General features: G+C 48.7%; 1 protein-coding gene across 3 annotated transcripts; it reads left to right on the plus strand.

Annotated features, from left to right (window-relative positions):
* Positions 1-341: 341 nt before the first annotated feature.
* On the plus strand, positions 342-15,439 carry Usb1 (U6 snRNA biogenesis phosphodiesterase 1). Of its 3 annotated transcripts, none has more exons than XM_013119454.3 (7): positions 342-546; positions 1,617-1,783; positions 3,897-4,080; positions 10,590-10,643; positions 11,879-11,984; positions 13,195-13,278; positions 14,347-15,439. In XM_013119454.3, the coding sequence occupies exons 1-7, from the start codon at positions 443-445 to the stop codon at positions 14,347-14,349; spliced, it is 702 nt and encodes a 233-aa protein (XP_012974908.1). In that variant the 5' UTR covers positions 342-442; the 3' UTR covers positions 14,350-15,439. The 3 variants fall into 3 exon arrangements, with proteins under 3 accessions (XP_012974908.1, XP_005078692.1, XP_012974906.1); XM_005078635.4 differs by having other exon boundaries at positions 14,482-15,439; XM_013119452.3 differs by having other exon boundaries at positions 14,788-15,439.
* The last annotated feature ends 3,535 nt before the right edge of the window (positions 15,440-18,974 follow it).

The raw sequence follows: 18,974 nt of genomic DNA on the forward strand, positions 1-18,974 counted from the left end.
CGAGCCTCTGGGTACGGAGGGGCGGGGCTGGAGCCTCGGGATCCGCTCACCGAAGCCTACGGAGCCGAGGCGCCCGGGTCCGGGTCCAGCCCCAGCCCCGGCCCGTCCCACCCGACGCTCCGGTCTTCTGCAGCTGACGCGCCGCTCAGGCTCAGCTCGCTCTCAGGAGGGACCCTGGGGCCCTGACTTCGTGCAGGTCTGACAGGCGGACCCGCACTGGGGCACTAGGGCGACCGAGCGCTCCCGAAGACCGCCTGCAGCACTTACCGCGTAGCCGCCGAGCGCAGTTTGCGGTAGTCCTCTGGGCTCCGCCCCCTCCGCCGCAAGGCCCCGCCCCGAGGTGGAACTACTCTAGGTCCCGCCCCAGCGAGCACTTCCGGCTCAGCGGAACTCGGGGCGCTGGCCTAGGTTGCCCGCGTATTCCGCCGGTGGTCAAGACCCCATGAGCGCGGCGCCCCTGGTGGGCTACAGCAGCAGCGGCTCCGAGGATGAAACCGAGGCCTCCGCCGCAGGGCGGAGCAAGCCCGGGTCGGGGGGCCGCCGTTGGTGAGGAGCGAGGGAGTTTCTATCGCGAGGGCGCGATTCTTTTGAAAACCCGGGTGGGATCCGAGCCTCCGGGATGCCCGGGAGGGTGGGTCGGTTCCCCGGAAAGAATAAAAGGGGACGTCGAGGGAAAGGAGGGTTCAGAGCACACCCTGGACAAAGCCCCAAAATGGCTCACACGCACACCCTTGGCTGAGGCAAGGTTGAGAGTGAGGATACGGGTTCTAGTCCACCCCTAGTCCGTGCATTTTTCTCCCTTGGTGTGCAAGCATGTTTCTTCCAAGATCTGTTTCCTCATTTGAACACAATGCAATAATAACCAAAGCTTTTCGTTCGTCAGTGAACAGCCACCGGGAGCCACACTGGAGGAGACTGGATACCCCGGACTGGTGCAAAACCCGTGGGAATGTTGTACATGAAGGGCCTTAGGTTCTTAAATACCGATCTTTGCTGAGTGCAGTATGTTGTCAGCTCAATGCACAAGAGCTCTAGCAAATAGAAATATGCTTTACACGCGAGGAAATTAATATACGACAGGCTGGAGAGGTGGCTCAGAGGTTAAGAGCATTCCACTGGCTTCTCTTCCAGAGGTCCTGAAATCCCCAGCAACCACATGGTGGCTCACAACCATCTGTAATGAGATCTGGTGCCCGCTTCTGGCCTACAGGCAGAACTCTATATCCACAATCAATAAATAAGCCCTAAAAAATTAATATACGACAAGATCGCAGAGCTACTTCAGTTCTGGCCTGTCTAGCTAGGTAATAAGGACCTCCAAGCCACACTGCTGCCTGCTCAAGTGTTCCCATAGGGACCAAGAGTTCTGCTGAGGTCTGCCTCCCAGAGTAGCTGGGAAACTTCAGTAGTTCTAGAGAGGTATGGCTCTCTAGAAACTCAAACACCTTCCCGGAGATCTACACTCAGCCACGGTGGCTGAGGGAAGGAGGATCACATTTGAGGCCAGTGTGTACTACACAGCAAGGCTGCTGTGGAAAGAGTTCCTGTACATAGAGGCTTAGACCTTTCGTTGTATGTGCAAAGGGAGAAAATGCCTGTTCTTTCTTCTTTTGCAGTGGTCAGAGCTCCCTTCCCACTCAGAGGTTCCCGGTACCTGACAGTGTGGTGAGCATGTTCTCTAACACAGAGGAGGGGCCTGAGGACGACAGTGAAAAGCATGGGGGCCGCATCCGCACCTTTCCCCACGAGCGGGGCAACTGGGCCACGCACATCTACATTCCGTGTGAGTCATGCAGAGGGCCCAAACAAGGGCCTCCTGACTGTGGCTAGGAGGAAGGCAGCAGGTCCCTGTGTGCTAGACTCATCCCAGCCTGGCCCTGCGGAAGTGACGGGCTGGATCGGGGTCCCCATCCCCACACCCCTAAAGTGGGGTAATAATGTCTATCTCTTCAGAAGAGTAAATCAAACAGCAGTGTCAACTTCTCAGCATAGTACACAAAGTGGGGGCTCTAATTTTGTGTAGACTCCCCCATTATCAGCATCCACCGGCAAAGTGCAACATTTCTCACAACAGATGAATGAACCCACTTATTTTTGGTTTTTTGAGACAAGGTCTCTCTGTGTAGTCCTGGCTGCCCTAGAACTCAGAGATCTGCCTGCCTCTGCCTCTGCCTCGCCAATGCTGAAATTAAAGGTGTGTGCCACCACCACTCAACGAGAGCCCATATTATAATCACCAGGCTTCAAGGTTTATATTGTGGATAAATCTTGGTGTTGTACATTCTGTGAGTTTAGACAAACTTAAACTATGTACATCTACACTATCATGCAGAGTGATATCACTGCTGTACGAATCCTTTGTGCTTAACTTAGCCATTTCTACCTTCCTCCAAACCTGTTTCCACAAATTTGCCTTCTCCAAAACGTCACCGAATTGAGATCACTTAGTATGTAGCCTTTTCAGATCAGCTTCTGTGACTTAGTAGTGTGCATTTAAGGTTCCTCTGTGCCTTGTCGTACTTGATAGTTCATTTATTTTTAGTGCTAACTAGTATTCCATTGTCTGGCTCTACCACAGCATGTTCACCTGCCAAAGGACATTTTGATTGTTCCAAAATTTAAGCAGATATGTATAAAGATGCCAAACTGAAAGAAAAAAAAGACCACATGATCATCTCTTTAGATGCTGAAAAAGCCTTTGACAAAATCCAACACCCCTTCATGATAAAGGTCTTGGAGAGATCAGGGATTCAAGGAATGTACCTAAACATAATAAAGGCAATATATAGCAAGCCAACAGTCAATATCAAACTAAATGGAGAGAAACTCAAAGTGATTCCTCTAAAATCAGGAACAAGACAAGGCTGTCCATTCTCTCCCTATCTATTCAATATTGTACTCGAAGTTCTAGCTAGAGTGATAAGACAACAAAAGGAGATCAAGGGGATACAAATTGGAAAAGAAGAAATCAAACTCTCACTATTTGCAGATGATATGATAGCTTACAAAAGTGACAACAAAAATTCTACCAGGGAACTACAACTGATAAACACGTTCAGTAGCAGGATACAAGATTAACTCAAAAAAAAAAATCAATAGCCCTCCCATATACAGATGATAAACAGGCTGCGAAAGAAATCAGAAATAACACCCTTTATAATAGCCACAAATAACAAAATATCTTGGGGTAACTTTAACCAAACAAGTGAAAGACCTGTACAACAAGAACTGAGTATTTAAAGAAAGAAATTAAAGAAGACAACAGAAAATGGAAAAATCACCCATGCTCTTAGATAGATAAGATTAACGTAGTAAAAATGGCAATCTTACCAAAAGAAATCTACAGATTCAATGCAGTCCCCATCAAAATCCCAGCACAATTCTTCACAGACCTCTAAAGGACAATACTCAATTTCATATGGAAAAACAAAAAACTCAGATAATCAAAACAACCCTGTAGAATAAAGGAACTTTGGAGACATCACCATACCTGACTTCAAACTCGACTATAGAGCTATAGTAATGAAAACAGCTTGGTATTGGCATAAAGATGCTTTAGGCTGGCATGACTTTAATCTCAGCACCCGGGGGTAGAAACACTTAGAGGAACAGGGGAAAGCACTGTCGCACCTGCTGAGCAGCCTGCATCCGAGAATGTAGCGAGGTGGTCGGGATAGATGACACAGAGACCGGTCGGTTGCTTTAAGAAAACTTTATGCCCATACATATCATACATATCATAATACATTTATTCGAAAAGACATTCACATTAAAATATTGGTAAACTGTCCAGATACAAGCTACTCCTGAAACCAGGCTAATAAGGGCTTCTCTGCCTCTGGGCTTTTTATTCATCTGTGGCAGCTTGACTAAGAGGCAGTCTACTCTTCCACTAGATGAGGCGAAGGAAGAGTTCCTGGATCTGCTTGACACGTTGCTGCCCCGAGCTCAGACATTCGTGCCCCGATTGGTGCGGATGGAGGAGTTCCACCTCAGCCTGTCCCAGAGCGTGGTTCTCCGACACCACTGGATCCTCCCCTTTGTGCAGACGCTCAAAGACCACATGGCCTCTTTCCAAAGGTGAGCACTTCCCCCTTCAGTCACTTCCTCTCCCTCCTGGGCTTTGGTGTGCTTGGAGATGGGGATGGTGCCAGGCGAGCAGGCCGGACCTAACGACCTGAGGCTGCTGTGTCCCATCCAGTGTGATGCAGTCACCTCACGTAAGGTATCCATGGCGCTTCCTCTGTGTTGCACACAGAAACCTTGCCTTATGCCTCTAAACTGACACGTAGGATTCCCAGCACGTCTGTTGTGAGATGTGTAAGAGCTTCTCCTATACCAACACTTCTGCAGCTCTCCAGATGCTGGCTGGGCGTCCTACAGTTTAGTTTAGTTCTGACACCAATGCCCCAGACTTAGTACAACCTCGCAGGCTAAGCGCTTCACCCCACAAGATGCCCTCTATGGTAGATGCCAGCTCACATTGGGTCCCTAGGTTAGCCAAGAACTCTGATTTTGTTACAGATCAGAGCTTCCTATGACCCCACCCCCAGCTCCTCCTATTGACGTCTACTAGAAGGTGTCACAAAATTGAAGAGCACAGCTCAATTCCTAGATTCCCACCTTGACACAGAATTTTATTTACTTGTTTACTGAGGCAGGCAGGCTCCCTGAACCAGGTTGGCCTTGGGTTTATTGCAACCCTGCCTCAGCTACCTGAGTACTAGGATAGGCGTGAGCCACCACACACAGACCTACAAAGGAGAGAGAGGTGGACACAAGCACTGTGTCACCGAGCTGCGTCCCCATCCCCTAGAAAGGACACTTTAGAAGTCAGAAGTGAAGAGTGACAGAAGAGGCGTGTAGGGAGGGTTAGAAAGGTCACCACCGGCCCCTCCAGTTTTCTCTACCAACTTAGGGCATTTCCACACTCACCTATCTATACTGCTCCTGAAATCCTTGCCTACTTTATTATTATTATTATTTACATCCCAATCCCAGTTCCCCCTCCTTCCTTTCCTCCTGCTCCCCTCCCCCCACCCCCACTTCCCATTTGCTCCTCGGAGAGGGTTAGGCCTCCTGTAGGAAGTCTACTAAGTCTGTCCCATTGTCTCGTTGAGGCAGGACCAAGGCACCTCTCCACCCCACACCCCTATGTCTAGGTTGAGCAAGGAATCTCTCCATATAGAATGGGCTCCGCTAAGTCAGTTTGTGCCCGAGCCTCATATATTGCGCCAGTCACATCACTGTCACCTACGTTAAGGGAGTCTAGTTTGTCTTATGCAGGTTCCCCATTTGTCAGACCTGGAGTCAGTGATCTCTCACTAGCTTGGGTCAGCTGATTCTGTGGGTTTCCCCATCATGGTCTTGACTCCTTTGTTCATATCGCTCCTCCCTCACTTTGATTGTACTCCAGGAGCTTGGCCCAATGGGTAGTTGTGGATTTCTTCATCTGCTTCCATCTGTTTCTGGAAGAGGGTTCTAGCTTCTCTGCAGTTGTGGATTATAGGCTGGGTATCTTTTGCTTTATGTTTGGTATCCACTTATGAGTGACTACATACTGTATTTGTCTTCTAGTTTTGGGTTACCTCACTCAGGATGGATTTTTCCAGTTCTGTCCATTTGCCTGCGAATTTAGGATGTCATTGTTTACCACTGAGTAGTACTCCATTGTGTAAATGTACCACATTTTCGTTATCCATTCTTCAGTTGAGGGGCATCTAGTTTGTTTCCAAGATCTGGCTAAAAACAAATAATGTTGTTAAGAACATAGTTGAATGGCCGGGCATTGGTGGCACACGCCTTTAATTCCAGCACTCAGGAGGCAGAGGCAGGCAGATCTCTGTGAGTTCGAGGCCAGCCTGGTCTACAGAGTGAGTACCAGGACAGCCTCCAAAACAATACAGAGAAAACCAAAAACCAAACAAACAAACAAAAAAACAACAAAAGAACATAGTTGAGCAAATGTCCTTATGGTGTGAATGTGCCTCCTTTGGGTATGTGCCCAACAGTGGAATTGCAGGGGCTTGCGGTAGGTTGATCCCTACTTCTCTGAGAAATCGCCATATTGATTTCCACAGCAGCTGTATAAGTTTACACTCCCACCAGCAATGGTGGAGCATTCCCCTTACTCCACATCCTCTCCAGCACAAGCTGTCATTGATGTTTTTGATCTTAGCCATTGTGATCGGTGTAAGGTAGAATCTCAGAGTAGTTTTGATTTGCATTTCCCTGATGACTAAGGATGTTGAGCATTTCTTTAAGTGTCTTTCCACCATTTGAGATTGTTCTGTTGAGAATTCTCTGTTTAGATCTGAACCCCATTTTTAATTGGATTATTTGGTAGTTTGATTTCTAGTTTCTTGAGTTCTTTATTTTTGGAGATCAGCTCTCTGTCAGATGGGGGGTTGGTGAAGATCTTTTCCCATTCTATAGGAAGTCCTTTTATCTTGTTGACCATGTTTGCTTTACAGAAGCTTCTCGGTTTCAGGAGGTCCCATTTATTAATTTTTGTTCTCAGTGTCTGTGCTACTGGTGTTCTATTTAGGAAGTGGTTTCCTGTGCCCATGCATTCAAATTTACTTCCCACTTTCTCTTCTGTGAGGCTCAGTGTGGATGGATTTATATTGAGGTCTTTGATCCGTTTGGACTTGAGTTTTGCATGTCCTTGCCTACTCTTTTGCCAAGTCTTTCCCAGTGGTTTTCAGGACCCTTAGTGCCAGCAGCACCTGGTCCTGCTGCTGTTGATGGCCCCAGAGCCCATCCACTCATCCTTACATGTACTCATGCCCCTCCTCCCTCCTGGAGCCAGAGCTGATCCCCACCCCCCACTGTGGCATCTCTCTGATTGCCCATGACCTCCTCCAGGAATCAGTAGGTGCTTGCTCAGGACTGGGCAGGTGAAGAAGTCCTAACTCTGAGGGCTGGTCCTACAAAGAACTCACAGAACTCTCTTGTTAGTGTATTTTGTAATCTGATTTCATCTCAGTCTTCTTAAAAGGTTTTTGTGTTTGTTATTCGAGACAGGGTTTCTCTGTGTACCCTTGACTGTCCGGGAACTCTCTGTAGACCAGGCTGGCCTCAAACTCAGAGTGCTGGCATTAAAGGTGTGTGCCACCACTGATTTTTAAAAACATTTATTTTATGTTATATGAGTGTTTTTTTATTTATTTCTTTTATGTGAATTGGTGTTTTACCTGTATGTAAGTTGTGTGAGGGTGCCAGATCCCCTGGAACTGGAGTTACAGACAGTTGTGAGCAGCCATGTAGGTGCTGGGAATTGAACATGTTTCCTCTGGAAGAGCAGTCAGTGCTCCTAATCACTGAGCTATCTCTCCAACCCCTGTATAAGTGTTTTGCCTGTGTGTATGTATGTATGTGCCTGTGCTGGTGGAGGTCTGAAGAAGGCATCAGAGACACAGAAAGTTGTGAACCTCTGTGTAGGTGCTGAGAATTGAACCCTAGTCCTCTGCCAAAGCAGCCAGTGCTCTTACCCGCTGAGGCATCTCTCCAGCCCTGTCTACAGAGTCTTTCTTCATAGATGCCCCTGTGAAGGCATGAGATGGGTGAAAATAGAAGTCTTCTGGTGAATCCCCAAGCCCACTGCTCAGGGGGCCTGAGGCTCAGGGAGTCTGGAGTGCGACTCTTTCAAATGGAAAAGCTCTCTATTTGGTTGAAGGGGAAAGAATTTGCTCCATAGCAGTCAGTAGGTGAGAAAATCAGGATAAAGCACATCTCAGTCTAGCCCACTGTGAGTTCCAGCTGCATATTTATCATCTGTAAATATCAGGTTTATTGCCAGCTGTATAGTATCAGGTCTATCACAGGTGTCAGGACCCAACCTAAACTGGCTTCACCCAAAGGGAATTACAGACAGGTGCAGAGACAGCCCTAGTCATGCACGAGTAGATGGAGGTAGCCAGAGGAGCCTGAGTGTGCTGTCTCAGCTCTGTCCCACGAGGTTGGCTTCCTTCTCTCGATGACAAGGGAGCCAGCAGTGCATGTGTCTTCTTATGTGAGTATAGACATGCGTTCCTCAGCATGCATGTACACGTCAGGCGTTGCTCCTCACCTTCCGCATTGCTTGACATGGAGCTCTTTGTTGGTTTTTGGTAGTTCTTTTGGTTTGAGAGGTTTTTCGTTTGTTTGTTGTTTTTTTTTTTTTTTTTTTTCTGTGTGTCTCAGGCTACCTAGCCCATGAGCATCTGGGATCCCCGCATCTCTGTCCCACCTCCTGATGGGAGCACTGGAATTACAGATGTTCACACTGTGTCCAGCTTTTACCTGGGGTCCAGAGTTTTGAATTCACACCCTCACCCTTGTCTGGCTACTACTTCTACCAATTGCACTATCCTCCCCACCCTTCAGGCTTCATTTAAAATGTGTTTATCGGGCTTGAGAGCAGATGCTTGAGAGCACTGGCTGTTCTTGTAGAGAACCTGGATTCAGTTCCCAGCTCCAATTGGCAGCTCAAACTGTCTGTAGCTCTAGCTTCTTCTGGCCCCCATACACATGATGCACAGCTGCGCGTACATGCAGGAAAAATACCCATGCACAAAAAAAAATGAGAAAAATAAAAATTTAAAGTGGGGGGTATGTGTGCACGTTCATGCATGTGTGTGTGAGAGTCTGTGCCTCTGCATGTGGAGGCCAAAAGAAGGCTTCAGCTGTCTTCTGTCATTCTCTGCCTATTCCTTTGTGACGGGGCCTTTCCCAAACTTTGAGCTTGTGTTTTCTTGGCTAGGCTTGGAAACCTGCAAGCCCCAGGGACCCTCTGTCCCTGTCCAGCTTATAGCTGGGGTTACAGGTGCACACATAATGTCCAACTTGTTAGTTGGGTTCTAGTATCACAATTCCAGTCCTTATGGTTGCACAGCAAGTGTTCAAGTGTTCTTAATCACCAATCACTGAGCCATCTTTCTCTCTCCAACCCCCAGGCTTCACACACACACACACACACACACACACACACACACACACACACACACACACACACACACACACGGTTTCAGCAGAAGTCATGGGAGTAACTTAGGCTAGTCTGACTCTGTTCATATTCTCCCCTTGTAAGTAAAGAATAGAAATGTCCTTTCCCCTTATTCCAGAGAATGCTGCCTTTATCTTCTTGGAGCTCTGTTTCCTGGGCAAACTAGCATTCAAGCGGGGTGATCAGCAGCATTGTCGTGGTAACAAGACTGAGGTGCACATCAGGCATGCTGCTTGAAAGTGAGACACCGGCGCATGAGAATTCATGAATAAGGTCTGGTGGGAAGCCACTCCCTCAGCCTTCTAGTGGGTACTAGTTCTTTAATGGAGCAAGCACCTTGATGGGACCTCTGGAAACTGCCCAAGAGCCATTGCAAGAGGTATCATTCTCTGTGAGACATGTGTGTAACCTGTTGCCCTACTCACTTGAGGACCAGAGACTGTCAGATTGGCGTCTTTGAGGAGATGGATTTGATGTCCTTGCTCTGTTTGCTGCCCTCTGTCCTCAGTGAAGCTAGACAAGCTGCAAACCTTAGTTTATTGAGTTGAGATGACCAAAACTAGGCTGTAGGCAGAGTTTCTCTGTGTCCTAGCAGCCACTCCCAAACAACCACATAGAGACTTAATATTTTATAAATGCCTGGCCGATAGCTTAGGCTTGTCTCCAGCCAGCTCTTACAACTTAAATGAACCCATTTCTATTATCTATGTGCTGCCCCGAGGTTCATCACCTCATCTATGAACTTCCTGTGTTGCTTCTTACTTGTCTGGCTTGGGACTCCCCAGACTCCAGCCTTCTTCCCAGCATTCTCTTTGCCCTGAAAATCCTGCCTAGTTATTAGCCAATCAGTTTTTTATTAACAGTGAGAGCAACACATCTTCACAGTGTACAGAAGGATTATTCTACAGCACTAGGCAGTGCAACCCTGACTCTGGTCCCTGTGTAACTAATACAGGTGCTGAGTGAGTAGGGTTTCTGCACTTCAACAGAGACTCCCTTTTTAGGTGAGAACAAGGACTTTGCAATCAAACGGACTGAGCCTCAACTCCTGCCTCATCAAATTCAGCCTCACCAGGTCCATTTTCTTGTCTGTGCCTCACAGGGTCATGTCAACTGTCTGTTTTCACCCACACGACGGGTGACTTTCTCAGGTACACTGCACAACATGCTACACAGAACCTAGGTGAAGCTAGTGTCAGTAAAGCTGGTGGCTTCAGGTTGTTTCCTGGGATGAACCACTCTTAGCAAAGCCAACTTTTTGCTGGTACCTGGACACTACTACATACTGCAAGGGTAATTTATCATCTTGTCTAACTATAAGATATTTTTAGTTCAAATTTCCACTTAAATCGTGGAGTAACAGTATTGACTTGTAAAGTGCATTAATTACATCTTTAAAGTGCTTTTTGGGGAGGTGTCTTGGGGCTGATGTTTCTTTTCTGTTTGAGGTAGACTCTTTCTGTAAGTTGCGATCTTCTGTCTCAGGCTCCTGAGTGTAGATACCCATCACCATCCCCAGCCCAAAGTGCTGGTTTTTACAGCGTGGACTACTGTACTCCTTCCCTTTTGTTTCCTGAGATATCCTTCTCCTTTTCAATTTCAGGTTCTTCTTCACTGCCGGCCAGGTGAAGATTTATACCAACCAGGAAAAAACCAGGTGGGTCCTTAACTTCATCGCAAAGATAGAGGGGATGCATTTCGTTTTCACATATACTTGCCGGGCACCTCTTCCCAAAAATAAATTTGTTTTTTAAAAATAAACGAAACCCAAGCTTACTCAGAAGAGCTGAGGGATTTTAGGAGCGGTGCAGATGGAGAGCTATCGCAGTATGGAGGCAGCCTGTGAAGGTGAGCCGGTCCCTGTCCGGCTCCCTCCGCCATGGTGATGAGCTCCTGTTATCTCCCTCCTGCACCGTTTCTCACGTCCCCTTATTCATCCATTGCCAAAGGAGCCAATGAGGCTTGAAAAGTTAGAAATCCTAAAGCATTAAGTGAACTTAAGAGGGCATTTTCAGCCCAACAGTGGTGGTGCACGCCTTTAATCCTAGCACTGGGGAGGCAAAGGCAGGTGGATCTCTGTGAGTTGGAGGCCACCTGGTCTACAAAGTGAGTTCTAGATCAGCCAGGGCAACACAGAGAAACCTTGTCTCAAAAAACAAAGAAACAAAAAAGCGAGGGCATTTTTATCTGTAGGGCCTCCCTGTCCAGTCCATTCACTGAGCCGGCCCTCACAGCTGCTCTGAAAGGGTTCACTCCATACTTCATTTAGGCCCTATAACTTATAAGCTGAAGGATTTCCAGGATTGGGGAATCGACTGGACAGGATTTGTGGCTTTGATAGCATAGAGATCATTATAGTCATTGGCCACTTTGACAAGAACATTTCTGGGGGAGGTCCATAGGTAGGGGTCTAGATAGTACAGAGGAAGACAGCAGACTATGGTCTGTTGTTTGTTTTACAATGTTTCATAGAGAATGGGATGAGGGCAGGGTCAGGGAAGGATTCGGTTACTAAAGGCAGCAGTTCTCAGCACCTGTATAAGGAAGTGGGTACCACAGAGCAGAGCTCGGAGACAGTGATGAGTCCAGGAGGCTGCCAGAGAGAGGAGGGGGCAGGAGGGCCAGGTATGCAGTGGTGGATGAAGGCTGCCCTGCAAGGCTCCGTAGACATGAGAAGAGGAGACATACGGGAAGGCAGGTTCTTAAGTGAGGGAAGGAGGGAGACTGGAGGGAGAGTTGGTTCATGGAGTAGCAGGGACATGCACAGGAAGATGGGGTGAGCCACAGCCCAAGTCCCTGCACTTCCTGTTGGATGCGCCTGCTTCTACTTGTGTGGTTTGTGTTCTCACAGGCTGCATTTTATGCCCCTGTTGTCTCCCTGACTCTTCCTAGGACCTTCATTGGGCTTGAGGTCAGTTCAGGGCATGCCCAGTTCCTGGCCCTGGTCTCAGAGGTGGACAGAGTCATGGAAGAATTTGGCCTCACTACCTTCTACCAGGTAATGCACACGGTTGAGGCAGGTGAACAGAGAGGATCACTGTTTCTGCCACAGGGCTGCTGGTCATTGGCCAGTCTAGAGCAGAGCACCCTCAGAGAAGCCCTATCAGAGCAAACCAAAGAGACCGAAGAACCTCCCCGTGTGGAGCCTGAGTGCCAGCCACAGGATTGGGGCTGGGGTATCACCAGTTGTAGTCTAGCCAGAGTCCAATGTCGGAAAACTGTTTGTGTGTCTTGAGATTTGTCTTTCTACTCTGTAAGGCATCCATATTTGCCTTGTTTTTTCTGAGTAGCTGTCCCCAGCACTTAGTAAAATGACTCCCAGGAAGAGCTGTAGCTTCACATCCTCACTGTACCACCCCATGTCCTTCTGCGGTCTCAAGTCCAGCTTGAGTGTCACAGCTCTAACGGGCCATTGGTTTTATTCAATGTGTTTGCGAAACCATGCTAGGTATGCAGTTATTTTTTAACAGAGATAATTATTGTTTCTTCAAAATTGTTGACATTTGGGGGTTTTGTTCATTTAATCTGAAAAGTATGGCCTCTGCTGGAATGTTCTAGATCAGAAAACAGAGCCAGAGTTGAGCATGGTAGTGCATGCCTTTAGCCCTGGAAGTCACCTATATGATGAGGGCTGTGGCTTGCAAGAGGCATCCGTCACTGTTCCCTCCCTCATTGAGGGAAAGGAGTGCACAGCTCTCTTCCCCGTCTTTAATTTTAATTACTCTTGTGCTTATGGATGTTTTGCCTACCTCCACGCCTGTACACCATGTGTATGCAGTGCCGTTGGCGGCCATAAGAGGGCATCAGATCTCCCTGGGACTAGACTTGTTAACCATCAGGTGGGCACTGGGGATCAAACCTTTGTCCTCTGGAAGAGCTGCCCGTGTTCTTAACCTGTGAGCCATTGCCCATCCACATCTCTTTTTCTAAGGGCACCATCCTGTGCCCTCATCTAACCCTATCACATCCAAACCCCATCACCTTGGGGGTTAGGCTTTCACTGTTTGCATTTGGGGGGGAGTACGATTCAGTCTGTAGTGGGGACCAGCACAAGCTATTTTGTCTGTGTGGGCAGGAGACATGGCTTCAGCTCTGGGGGCAGGCCAGCGATCCTACAGGGAGACCGATGGGACTGTCATAGAACTGCTGTGATGGATGGGCCTGCCATGGCATCCAGTGGTGGCCTGATTCCTGCCTGTCTTCCCTAGGACCCTTCATTTCATGTCAGTCTGGCCTGGTGTGTGGGTGATGCTCGTCTCCAGCTGGAGGGACAGTGCCTGCAGGAACTACAGGTGAATTTCCAGGGCAGGGACACAGAGCACTGAGCTCCCAAATGATGGGAGGAACGAATGACAGAAAGGGGAGATTGGATACTGAAACCTAAATCTGTAGCAAACCCAGTGACATAGAGGAGGTCCTCATCCCCTCCCTTCCTGCCCAAAGTGTCATCCCTGAGCTGGCGGCAGCAGCAGCAGCTGGGAACTAAGTGACCCTACAGCCCCACCCTGGCCGGGGAGCAGAACCGCAGTGTAATAAAACCTCTAGGGTTTTGTGTGCCTTGCCTTAACCCGACACATGACCAGGGTGAGCCCCTCCCCCTCAGCTGCAGACATTTGTCTGAGGTCAGAGGTTTGGATCTGGCAGTTATAAGTGGAGGAAGAACGGCAGGTACGAGGGGCCTCCAGCCCTCAGAGCCTGTTACATTACGGGTCTCACTTTTGAGTCTCACAATGTCTCCTTGCTTGGCCTAGAACTCACTGTAGAGCAGGCAAGCCTCAAACTCGGAGTGTTCTTTCTATCACAAGATTCTGAGATTGCAGGCATGTGCCACCATGTCTGGCTACATTTTGCTAGCAGGCAAAGCAGGTGACTCTCCTGTCGATGCCCTGGAAGAATGTGCAATGTTTGCACAGCGCCTGACAGAGCACGGAGGCAGGCAGCAGCATGGCCTTTGGTTGGTAGCAGTCCTGTTTTTCTCAAGGGAAGCCAGAGGTCAACATTTCTATGGGCAGTGTTCGCATTTTCCGGTGTTGGCAACAGATTTGGAAATCATTTATTTTTCTTTGTTTATTTATGTTTGATTTTTTTTCAAAACATGGTCTCTTTTTGTAGACCAGAATGTCCTTGAACTCTAAGAGATCCACCTGCCTCTGCCTCCCCAGTGTCTTATTTGGATTTTTTTAAAAATACTTCACAAGTCAAAATCTGTTCAGGCCATCCACTCTATAGGCACCTTCCCCTTGGCCTGTGGAAGGCAGCAAAGAGCTCAGTCCCAAACTAAACCAAACTTCGTGGTAGTTACTGCCTCCAGAATGTTATGTGTGTCCTCATTGGTAAGCTAAGGTGATTGGACATGATAGTGATTGCAGATCCTGGAGTCTTCATGACCTGGAACCCTCTCAGTATTGCCCAGTTTCCTGGACTGGTGTTGTTTGTGGTGCCTGTGGGTCCGATTCCCCTTAACGTGGCTGTCACCTCCCTGCTGCTGACTGAAGGAAATCGTGGATGAATTTGAAGACTCTGAGGTGCTGTTGCGTGTGCTGGCTGAGCAGGTCCGCTGCAAGTCTGGGAACAAATTTTTCTCGATGCCTTTGAAGTAAACCTTGTCCCATGCCGCTCTATAGACCAGCTGAGATGGAGGAGCCTGCTGCCATCTGTGGGATGCCCCCCACAAGAAGTCCTAATCACACACTGAGCACTGTTCTGGTGGGCTCCACTCCCGGGTCTGCTGCTGTGGTGTAGTCATTTCCAGAAATCACCAGTAGAGGGCAGCCGGACCTCTAATTCTTCTCTTCCTCTAGGAAAAGCAAATGAGCCCTGCTCGGGAGCCCACCCACCCTCAGTGGAGTCCCCACAGAGGTCTCTCCACTGATGTGACCTATATTGATGCCACTGGCCATCACACCAGTTCTTAAAGTCATTGTGCCGTGACTCACCGCTGTCAAACTGGGGCTTCAGTGAGCCTGTGACCCTCCTTGTAATCTCCTTTATTTATCCCTTTTTCCCCTCATCCCATCCTGTGCCAGCAGAGGTCATTTCAGGGCCAGGGCACAGGGCGCTCATTTGTGGTCAGCAGCTCTCTTCATTCCACCCTCCCACTTACCCAGCCAGGTGCCTGGGGAGAGCCCAGCAGATGTTTCATGTTGGCCTGGATATGGCTGCCAGCCAGGCCTCCACCACCTATGACCCCTGGTTTCCCCCATCAGCTTTCCCAAAGAAGCATAGAGGCACCTTTCCTCTAGGCAAAATACTCCTGCCCCTGTGGCTGAGCATTCTTCAGGGGTGGGGGCGGGTGGGAGGTGGAGAGGCCGGGGAGGCACAGGAGATTTTATTTTCCATCAAGCTCTTATCAGGGCAAAGAACCAATCTTCTCCAGTTGTCATAGTGATGGATGAAGAAATATTTTTTTACAGTTTTAAATTATGTTTAACAAATAAAAATCTGTCTTTTTAATGTGGCATCTTATTTTAAACTACTTCTAATTTAGAAGGTGGGAGGTGCGTCTGCCCTCCCCTCCAGCTGTGCTTCACGGTTCACGGGGCTCTTGGGAGACTGCTACGACTTTAAAGATTTCTGTGTATCTCTTTTATTTTAGTGTGTGTGTGTGTGTGTGTGTGCAGGCACGTGAGTTCCCAGAAGGCTCTCGGGAGTCAGTTTCTTCCTGCCACTCTGTAGAATTCATTAAAAAGTGCTGCTAGCCAGTGAGCAACCTCACTGACTCCACTGCTGTGACTTCAGTCTGTCTGGCCTCAGGCACCAGGCATGTACATGGTGCACATACATGCAGGCAAAACAGCCATACACATAAAATTGTAATTTAAAGAGAAGAGTGGAGCCGGAAGCTAGCTCAGTCAGTAATGTTCTTGCTTTGTGGGCATAAGGACCTGAGTTCAATCCTCTGAACCAGTCTTTTAAAAAGCTGCTGGGCGGTGGTGGCGCACGCCTTTCATCCCAGCACTTGGGAGGCAGAGGCAGGTGGATCTCAGTGAATTCGAGGTCAGCCTGGTCAACAAAGCGAGTTCCAGGACAGCCAAGACTACACAAAGAAACCCTGTCTCAGGGAAAGAGAAAATAAAAAGAGCTGCTGTGGTACCAAACACTTGTAATCTTTGCACTGGGGAAGCAGAGACAAAAGGATCCCCTGAGCTGACAGCAGCCTCGCCTGGTTGTCAAGCTGTAAACCAACGGGAGACTCTCAAAAAACACGCTCCTGAGGAACAACAAACACCCAGGATTGCTCTCTGCCTTACGCCAGCCGTGTGCACACCCATACAGCATGCATGTCTACCTCTGCGCACACACAAACATCCCATGCTACACACAGAAAAGCTGGGGTCACCCTGTCTTCAGGACTTCATGAAGTGAAACTGCGTGCAGCACTCAGAACTCTGGGTCCGGCATGTCCCAGGGAGTTGCCATCTCCACTCCACAGATCCAAGACGTTTTCTAGGGCCTTCTCAACTATTCCTACAGCCCAGCCTGAGGAAAGCAAGCTGGGTAGAGGTGATTGCTGTGGAAAGAGTCACGTGACTTGCCTGGGGACATGGGAACTTGTTAGGGCCTGACTCAGGCTTGGCCTCAGCTTCTACCCAGTTACAGCCTGGGCCATCCCTATCTTGCCTCCTGCCCAGGCCTATATGACTCATGCCCTTACAGCCTTAGAGAATGCAATCGTGCCTTGCTCCCCCAGAGCCACCACACCAGTCTGCTGGCTTCAGCTGACCTGCTGCTTAATGGCATCGGAAGCCACAGTGGAGAAGCGGCATGTTTTCTAGCCTGCAGGCAACATGGTAACCCATTCCTGACACCTGCTCCGTGCCAGGTCCTGAATTGCACCTTGGGTGGACCCATCCAGATCTGGCCTTCCGGGTGCAAAGGGAAAACGGGCAAGGTGTGCTGGTTAGAATGCCCATCCCTAGCCTTGCATTTGTCCAAACCACTGAGGGCTGTGCCCCCATCCTCCCACCCCCCACCCCGGCCCCGGGAGAGGATATGGCTCTGTGGGTCGTCTGTGCTGTGAGTAGAGTTAAGAGTGCAGCCACTTTGAGAAATGCACCAAGATCAATAAGCAGCTCTTCAACAGAGAACGGAGGTGGCAATGAGGAAGCCTGAGCTTTGCTGAGGGGGATGGGCACCCAGACATGCAGCATGCTTCCAGAGTGGATTGCCTTCAGCAGGCACCCTGCTGACAATGCAGAAGCAGCTGGAGCCCTTCCTTCCAAAAGAAGAGAAGTGTTCGAGAAACCGGAGACACCACTGGAATGGAAGACCAGGGCAGGCTTGGCCACCACTAGGTGGGTGGTGTACAGGGAGGAACTGCTCCTGATGAGGATTTTATCATGCTTAGGAGAGTACAGAATAACACATCTGGCTCTGGCATCCTCAGATGCTCCCTGCAGAGCAGGGAAATCTCATCTCAAGGCCTCACTGGCTGATTTCCACCTGGTACGAAATAAGACCTTCTCCATTCCTCTTTAGACCTCCAGGCTCTGTGTCCAGGAGAGAAGGAAAGTACTTGGTGTGTTTGTTTGTTCCTTTCTTGGCACCCAGAGAGTCCAGAGGACTGCCCTGTGATGGAAACAGTCCTGTTCTGCCAGCCTGGCACAGTAACAATCACTGAGTTGATAGTGGCCAATCGTGAGGAGTTAAGAGCTTCCAATCAGCCGTCCCAACTATAGGCTTTAGAGGTGTTTATGGGGGCCTGAGGTGTGGAGATGGTGATTAGAAGTAAGGAAAAGGTATAATGTGTTCTGCACTTTCAAGCCCCACCAGAGATGGGCTGCGGGTATGCGTAGTGTGTATAGTGTCAGGCCCAAAAAGGAGACTAGGTTCCCTCAGAGCTGGAATCACAGGCAGTTCTAACCTACCTGACATGGGTATGGGGAACCAAACTTGCATCCTTGCAAAGATAGGCAAATGTTCTTAACCACTGAGCCATCTCTCCCGCCCATTCCAGCCCCCTGTTGTTTGTTTGTTTGGGTTTTGTTTTTGCTTTTTGAGACAGGGTTTCTCTGTGGCTTTGGAGGTTGTCCTGGAACTAGCTCTTGTAGACCAGGCTGATCTGGAACTCACAGAGATCCACCTGCCTCTGCCTCCCGAGTGCTGGCATTAATCGTGTGTGCCACCACCGCCGGGCCCATTCTAGTCCTTTTGAGCTGCCTCCAAGTTCTCCCATGACCTCTCTCATCAGAGGGGTTACTGACAGCAAAGCTAATGGGAGCGTGCCGCAGAGATACGTCTAAAACTGGTAGGAAAAGGTAGGTGATGATTAGCAAGTGGAGCTGTAGAGTTAATCAGGTTCTCCCTCAGTTCCAGCCTCACCTTTGGTAGCGGATGCTGCCTGAGGCACCCCTGTAACTGGGTAGCCAGGGTATCATCGTCCCAGGCCAAGTTCTAGCCCACAGCAACTTCACTGAGGAAGAGAACCCACTTATTCAACTGTTAGCTGGATCAGAACCCTCATTTTACAAATACGAAGGAAACCTAAGTAGAAGCAAATGTTCCAAATTCCAGTAAAGTAGATCTCCTCGCATAAGAAGCCATTTCTGGGTTGGAAAGATGGCTGCTCAGAGGTTAAGAGCACTGGCTGCTCTTCCAGAGGTTCTGAGTTCAGTTCCTAACAACCACATGGTGGCTCACAACCATAATGAGATCTGGTGCCCTCTTCTGGCCTGCAGGCAAACATTCAGGCAGAACACTGTATACATAATAAATGAATCTTTTAAAAAGAAGAAGCCATTTCCTTTAGCCAGAAGTGCCCACCAGAACAACCAGCAATGGAAGAAAACACAAGACCACAAGACTGTGGTCTTTCAAACATTCTCTCAAGCATTGCCTACATACCTGAGATTTTATTTATGATTAGGTAACCCCACAAACTCAGTTTTTAAAAAATGGCTGGGAACAAATTTAGCAGACAATTGCAGTACCTCTAACTTAAATGGGCTGTTTTGCACTGGACACTAAACATTTCTCAAAATCAAATGTC

The sequence above is a fragment of the Mesocricetus auratus genome, unplaced genomic scaffold (assembly GCF_017639785.1).
Source record: "Mesocricetus auratus isolate SY011 unplaced genomic scaffold, BCM_Maur_2.0 Super-Scaffold_100714, whole genome shotgun sequence".
NCBI classification, from domain to species: Eukaryota; Metazoa; Chordata; class Mammalia; order Rodentia; family Cricetidae; genus Mesocricetus; species Mesocricetus auratus.